Source organism: Erythranthe guttata, chromosome 3 (assembly GCF_056151865.1).
Source record: "Erythranthe guttata isolate IM_541 chromosome 3, IM_541, whole genome shotgun sequence".
NCBI lineage: Eukaryota > Viridiplantae > Streptophyta > Magnoliopsida > Lamiales > Phrymaceae > Erythranthe > Erythranthe guttata.
The window spans coordinates 11,600,153-11,607,726 of record NC_142535.1 but is presented as its reverse complement, the minus strand read 5'-3'; the positions used below and the strand labels follow the sequence as shown (position 1 = coordinate 11,607,726).

The window sequence follows — 7,574 nt, the reverse complement described above, 5'->3', positions numbered from 1 at the left end:
TTCGTCTTTATAACTCTCTCATCTGATATCCATTAAAGGTGATTCAAACTGCTATGGAAAGCCAACATAAATATCTACAACTTTCATATTTTGCAGCGGAGAGATATTGGAGCGGAACAATGTCTAAATCCAGCTTGAAGTTCCTGCACTTGCACAACCAAATGTCTACACGAGTTTAGAAGAGTGATCGAAAACTCGGCTTGATGTTCAAGTTATTTAATTTAATTATGCACGTTTTATGTTAGGATTTATTCTGTTTTTATTATTTTAGAGTTCTTTATGGTTAGGATTTGCTTTACTATTAGTTTCTTTATTATAGTTTAGGAATGAGACATTTTTCTTGTGAAAAGGGAGTCTTTTTAGCACTTATAAATAGGTTATCAATTTGGCTTATTTTAATAGAAGAATTTTGTTTAGTAAATTCATATTATTCTCTGTAGTACTTTAAGCACTCTTCGAACATATCGGAGAATTCCGTGCGTTCACCCCGACTTATCAATTGATCTTTCACAATCGACTGTGGCGTCTTCACATACCAAGGTTCTTTCTTCTTTATAAGCAATGGGTCGCGATTCCACCCCTTTGATTCCGGTTTTTTTTGTAAATTTCGATCTTGCTTCCGGGTAAGGTATTGGATCTTGTAACAAGTTCTACGGGGCGTATCACCATGGGCAAAGATCGATCTGCTGAAGGGCCCAAAAAAAGGAGACACAACTCTTCAACCTCGCCTGCTTAGAAGAAATTGACGAAATTTGCAAAGAAATTGTGATTTGTGACAAGGACTATCTCAGGAGGAACCCATCCCTCTAGTCGCTACAGATCCAAAACCCACACCTACTCATGTGCAGTCCTCAACCCCATGTCTTAAAGATGGCGATTTCCCTGATCCCTTGGCTGATTTTGTGGTTGGTTTGAATCATGAAAGTCTCTTTGCTTCCAAACAAGCAGATATGGGCAATAAAGATAATCAGGAGGTACTCGCCAACGACCTCAGTCCACCAAAGCCTAAACGTTTAGAATTAGAGAGTATTTTTTTTTTCTTTTTATGTTTTATAATATAAGATTATGTTGTTTAATTTAAATCATTTAATTAGTTGTTTTGTAAAACATTAAACGGATAATCTTATAAAACTGCAGCGCTACATCTGAAAAACGATTTAAAAATTTAAACGTTGCTAAGTAGCAATTTTATTTTATCAAAAATAAAACGTAGCAATTTTATAAAACTTTAATTTATGTGACAATTATAATTCGTTACGTTGAGATTGGGTTAAAAAATGTCAAGATAACCAATATATTTGACGGTTTCTATGCGTCAAGAATCTTATAAAACCATCAAGAATACATTTTTTTACGACGGTTATGAAACTGTCTGGTAAAAATTGCGTCGTAAAATCCCCAAAATGTTGTAGTATCTTTTCCAGTGGTGGTAAGATTCAACTGAGTCATTCAAAGTTTTACCAATATAATAAATCAAAAGAAATACCGTATCCCTACATTATCCAAAAAAAATACAATTGGCATAATCACTAAACATCACACATTAACTGAAAAGGTAAGGTTCCAATTGTGAACAATAATAACGGCTGCATGGATTAACCCTCCCATTCAAAACTTGAAATGCCGGAAATCTGTGATGATTTCAGAGAAGACTGCGGAGGCACGGGGCCCGATGTAGTCATACTTGGACGATTTTTTTTTTCTAATGAGGAAAATAAGGTTTGACATTTCTATATTATTGTATTATTTTTTTCTTTTTCTGAGGGGAGGTTTTTTTTTTTTTTTGGGGTGGTGGGGTGGGGCCTATATCTGAGAGCCCCTTGATTTTAAGCCTATTATATATTTATATCAGCTATATTACTTACACTAAATTATCTCATAATTCAAGTAGATTAATTCATAATAATAGAGCAATTGTAAGGATTATATCAATGTACATGCAAGGATTAGAATGCCAAAGGATCACCTACTCTAACAACTATGTGCACGAACAAGTCACTTATGGTTCGGTTAAGCTCCTTCATATTCGATTTTAGCATCAAATGGCGGACTACTTCACCAAACCTTTAGCTAAAGATATCTATAGTCCAGCTTCAAAGCGACGTACCTGAGATGTAAATGGAGCAGTTATTGATCGTATCTTCAATTTGTATATGTGTGCTATTTTTTTACTTTCCTTTTATTTATCATAGTTATCGCTGTGGAATGAAAACAAACTAAAAAATATCCAAAAGAAAAAAAAACAAAAAAACTGCCGACACGAATTGTTGAAAATACCCCTAAATTAGGTTTATGGTTATAGGTCAAAAGTTCTTCCTTTTATATTTTTTTAAGAGCTTCCTTTTATACATAAGATGACTATTTGTCTACTTAATTAAACAAATTGATCAAAATATTACTTATAAATTTACATAATTACTTTATATTTAAAAATATTATAACTTAATGATTAAGGGTAAAATAGGTAGTAAAAAAATTAAAAAACATAACACATTTATCCTTTTTTAAGTGGGATAGACTTGACAAAAGCTAAAGTTTATGGAGGTTAGAACATTCGATAATGAATTGAAGAAAGAATGAGAATATAATGGTTCTACAGTTTAACATGAGTTATGATCTTTTTATCATATAACATAAAATTTCATAATAAAAACAGTACATGTAAGGAAATTAGAACACATGTTGCTCGCATGATCACGGACACTCCTACAAAAAAAAATTCAAATAAATAGCCAATTTAAAGGAGACCAAATGGTCAAAGTTATACCTTCAATTTATTGTTTGCTAAAAAAAGTACTCGTTGAGCATTTTCCTCAACAGATGTGACATGATGCTTCCCTTTTCTTCACCTGAAAATGATAAAAAAATAACACGTTAAGTTCAAGTTTAAGTTAACTATTAATACGATACGATAGACGTTCTTTCAAAACTTCACCACAGACGTTCTTTCAAAACTTCACCTTGAGTTTTTTCACAAGAGCTTTCATCTTAGTGGTTGCTTTCATTCTTATTCCATTGTTGCCTTCACCAGACCTAGATTTTATAAGAGGAAAGTACTTTCAGTAAGTTTTGAAAGACAATTTAGAATTATTGGTTTTCATTAGAATTGTCGTTTCATTAGAATTGCCGTTTTTATTAAATATAGACCATTTGGATTATTGGTTTTACATATGACTTTTAACTTCTTTGAAAGGCATAAACTCCTCTAAGGTGAAAGGTATTGACTTTTGGTTATTCAAATATTCGTACTTTATCCTTCCTACTTTATTTGTTAATGCACTTGCATTATGAAAACTAATAAATGTGGGTGGGTTCTAATAAAATAACTAAAAAGCACCTCTCATTAATTGTTTCATCGTTAATTCTCTTAAAAGTAGTAAGCGAAAAATTGAAAAAAAATATACTAAATACTTTAATGAAATCGTAAAGTGAAAACTATTTGAAACAATTTTTTTCTCTAGAACGACAAATAAAATGGGAAGGGTGTATGAAGTTAGTTAGACTTTTATAAAAGAAAAATAACAATAATTTGATGGGCTAAATACAGTTTCCACCCTTAAAGTATAGGGGTGGTAACACTTACCCCCTTAAAGTTACAAATGTAACACTTACCCTCCTCATTAATGAATTTAAAGGTAAAACTTTGACTTTGAATGATGTGGCATTTTTTCTTCCCAAGTTGTCCTTCTAGCCATTATATAAATAATGAATATGTAATAATAAAAAATTCGGCAACTTTGCAAAAACTTAATTTTATTATTTTAATATTGTAAATTTACGAATGAAAAAAATTGAATTTTAGTTTCATTTTTGTTTTACCTTGTGTTCATGTGTAGCTAACAAATTTTAATTATGATTTTATAGTTTATATAGTTATTTTAATGCATATATGACTCTAATATAATCATCTCACTTTTTACTCTGAGAATCACAAAATGTATTCAAAAGTTAATAAGAAATTATAATTTAAACGTCTAAATATTTAAATAATTGTTATTGAAATTTAAGTAACTGAAATAAATTTTCAAATCAATAATTATTATAAAAAAAAATTGGACGTTTAAGTCTTGAAAATATTTTTTTTTTCTTGCAAATGTTTAACGTATTTTATAAACCTTTTAAAATATTGAGATTTTTATTTATATTAGGGTCTATAGTCATTACAATGTGAAGTTAAACATAAATCAAAATATTTTTTTAATAATTATTATATTTTATAAAATTTAGTTTTTGAAATATTATTGAAAATATATTATTATATATGCATCAATATAATACCTAGAAGGATAATTTGGGAAGAAAAAATGCCACATCATTCAAAGTTAAAGTTTTATCATTAAATTCATTAATGAGGGGGTAAGTGTTACATTTGTAACTTTAAGGGGGTAACTGTTACCAACCCTATACTTTAAGGGTGCAAACTGTATTTAGCCCTAATTTGATATTACTTAATTGTCCTTCACACTTTAACCTATCGGACATTATAATAACAATAATAGACTAACAAGACCTATTTCACTACAATGACTAATTCTACTAATTTACCCACTAACTCACTAATAACTAACTAACGTATTCCACTAATTTTTCTACTAATGAATAGATCAGGTGACCAAGTTATAAGAAACACTGATAATCAAGTTCCTCTTTGATCTAAATTAATCATATAGAGAAACTATCACTTACTTATTCCTTTTAGGATCAGCGTTTTGGGCATCAATCCCTCGAGGTATTTTTCTGGGATAATTGATTTTCGTAGAACTTGAACCAATCATACTGCGATTACAAACAACACATGTTAATTAATAATGCGAGAGGAATAACCGATAGTCAACATTTCAGTGGTTTGTGTACCTTCTGTCAACAATAACCAGTGGTCGAAGTTCGCAATTATTGAACCTGCAAGTGAAAAATTGCAACATTCACATCTCTCAGTGAATTCATATAAATTGTGAATAAATAATGAAAGAAATTTACGGTTTGCATATTTCAGCCTTCACGGAAGGATGACAATCATCTCCAAATGCAGTAAGTGTGTGCATTAATAATGCACTATGAGTAACAACCGCTATTTCTCTCTCCTCCCTAGTCCACAACCTGCACTTCGTATAAAATATATTGTTGAACCTTTATAAATTAATACAGTCGAGACCAAGAAAATTCTACAAATTTAGCGAATTATTAGATTATCGAGGTAATAATTTATTACGTTTTCACTGAGTCGGGACCGAGAGAAACTATTATTTAATCGAGGTTGTTAATTTATCGAGTATTAGTTTATCGATGTTCTACTGTACATGTAGACGTACATGTATAAAATCTTATAGTTGTAACTAATTAGTTGAGAGGATAAAAAGTTCACCAGTTCAAAAACTTTAGACCCCTCCGAGCAATATCTTCATTCGTCTCTCTCACGTCATGTTGCCAGAGAGTGTCATCATCACTTTCTATCTGAATAGAAACACAAGGTTTAAAGAATGAGGGACAAAATCTTGTTAATCCAAATTACAAAGACACAAATTTTAATTTATCTTTTTGTTCAATATCACAATCAATATTATTTTATTTTTGGTTTGTCTGTATATATATGAAGAAGAAACTTAAAAGGAACATTTGACTTGCCAGTGAAAAATCGATTGCAGGAAACAATGTCGTGTACTCGCTTATGCTCCTTCTCTTATCACACCAATTAACTCCCTGCAAAAACTTAAATTGGGAAGCAAAAACTAGTGCATCAAAATTCTGAAAAGAAAAAAAAAGAATAAACTCTCAAATAATCAACATGTTATTACACTATTTTAGCTCACTATAAAACATCTACTTAAATGCATATATATTTATATTTAAATGCAGTAAGGAAAAGTGAAACTCAAATGAATGCAGTATTTATATTTAATCATCTCATACCAAACGTTCTCTACAAACTTCCATTGCAACAAATGGAGTAGAATTTAAACTTGAAATAGCTGGACGATTATAATTCAAAATGTTTTCAGCCATTAACGGAGGTGCATTGATAATTCCATCCGCATAGCCTTCTCCACCAAAAACTCCAACAGCAGTTTGCATAGTCCTGCAATTCAAGGAGGTAAATCAATAATTTATATCTATATCTGTACTCTATACTGTCTATAAAAGTATGAATTCTAGGTAAGTTTCTTCCATTTTACGAGTCTAATTGAATGAGATGTAAATCTCTCACATATTTCATGAATCTAATATTATAAATTTAGATAATTTTGTAAGGAGTATCAAATTATTTTTATATTTCGATATTAAACAAAGCTATAGGTTTTGTTGAATTGAATAATTATTTGTCCAAAAAAATATTTGACATGTAAATATATAATATAAATTCGGTGAAAATATACAAAACACAAAGGGAAATATGCTAAATAAAGAAAACAACAGAGATGAACATAGCAAAAAAAGAAAACAACAAATCAAACAAATTAAAAGGTCTCTATAATTACACATTAGAACCATTATTTTCCAAAAATCAAAGAATGAACATAGTTTCAGATAACATACGAAAGATGAGCATATATAGTTACCTTAACAAAGGGGAAACAACGACAAGTTCAATACTACTCGAAAGACCTGACGAATGAACATGTTTGCGCAGATTATCCACCTGTTATGATATCAAGTGTACGTCAGTCTTTTTCTTTCTCTAACGACAAGAAATTAAATAATTACTAGATAGAAACAACAAAGATTTGTCATACTCTATGCATCATAAATTGCTTCTTATATATCATGTGATTACAAAGCTTATAAATTAATCATCTCAATATAATAAAAATTATGATCATGACCTGGTCCCAGCCAAGAGGAGTAATCTGTGCGTCAAAAAAATCGGGAGATGAGTATGCACTGTGCTCCTTCTCTCCAGCCACATTGTGCAATCCCTGAGCATGTCTCACCTACAAAATATACGACGTAAAAAATTATATATATTACACATCTTAATTTATGTTTGTAAGATTTGAATTGAGAAACATGAAATGGGAAAAAAGGAAAAAAAACGTCAACCAAGTGAATAGTTTTGCAACGGTGGAGAGGGTACAAGCCTAGGCCTGCTGCACCATCCATATCTACAGAGAAAGAAAAGATGAAGAAAAAAAGATAAATAAAAAAGGACAAGCATACCGGCATTTCAAAACCTAAATTTATGCATGAGAGAGAGAGAGAGAGAGAGAGAGAGAGAGAGAGAGAGAGAGAGAGAGAGAGAGAGATGACGGTACCGGAGAGATGATTTCTGAACGAATAGGAAACGCAAAGGAAGTGGAATTTTTGTTATATCAAGTAATAATACAAGGTTTGGTTTTTGCAATCTCTCTCTTTCTTTCTTTTTTTGTGACGCCAAAATGATAAAAGTAGTATTCTTCCTCTCTTGGTCTGTGCGCAAGGTATCCATGTGTTATTTGTTTCTTTATTTTAAGTAAAGTATCCCACATGTGTATCCATGTAAATGATAAAGTATTGCTTATGCTGGAAATTAGCTACCGCGTGTATCGCCAGTTCCGACTATTTAATTAATTAATTATCTTGTTACTATTAATGAAGGATTT

At 30.8% G+C, this 7,574-nt stretch overlaps 1 protein-coding gene across 2 annotated transcripts; it reads right to left on the bottom strand.

Moving 5' to 3' along the window:
- Positions 1 to 1,874: 1,874 nt before the first annotated feature.
- Positions 1,875 to 7,359, bottom strand: LOC105961550 (phosphoglycerate mutase-like protein 1). Of its 2 annotated transcripts, none has more exons than XM_088815519.1 (13): positions 7,248 to 7,359; positions 7,036 to 7,097; positions 6,819 to 6,926; positions 6,555 to 6,634; positions 5,908 to 6,073; positions 5,623 to 5,697; positions 5,363 to 5,451; positions 4,978 to 5,097; positions 4,855 to 4,899; positions 4,687 to 4,776; positions 2,961 to 3,033; positions 2,768 to 2,849; positions 1,875 to 2,107 (listed from the first exon to the last, which is right to left on the bottom strand). In XM_088815519.1, exons 2-12 carry the CDS (start codon positions 7,093 to 7,095, stop codon positions 2,814 to 2,816), a joined length of 942 nt encoding a protein of 313 aa, XP_088671645.1. In that variant the 5' UTR covers positions 7,096 to 7,097; positions 7,248 to 7,359; the 3' UTR covers positions 1,875 to 2,107; positions 2,768 to 2,813. The 2 variants fall into 2 exon arrangements, with proteins under 2 accessions (XP_088671645.1, XP_088671646.1); XM_088815520.1 differs by lacking the exon at positions 1,875 to 2,107 and adding an exon at positions 2,546 to 2,706 and having other exon boundaries at positions 7,248 to 7,344.
- Between the last annotated feature and the right edge of the window lie 215 nt (positions 7,360 to 7,574).

Bases quoted from the DNA above. Each gene is read 5' to 3' on its own strand.
- LOC105961550 (XM_088815519.1), bottom strand. From the start codon at position 7,095: ATGGATGGTGCAGCAGGCCTAGGCTTGTACCCTCTCCACCGTTGCAAA. The intron at 6,927-7,035 runs GTTGACGTTTTT...TATATTTTGTAG, and splicing joins GTTGCAAAACTATTCACTTG to GTGAGACATGCTCAGGGATT. The intron at 6,074-6,554 runs GTAACTATATAT...CTTGAATTGCAG, and splicing joins GTTGTTTCCCCTTTGTTAAG to GACTATGCAAACTGCTGTTG.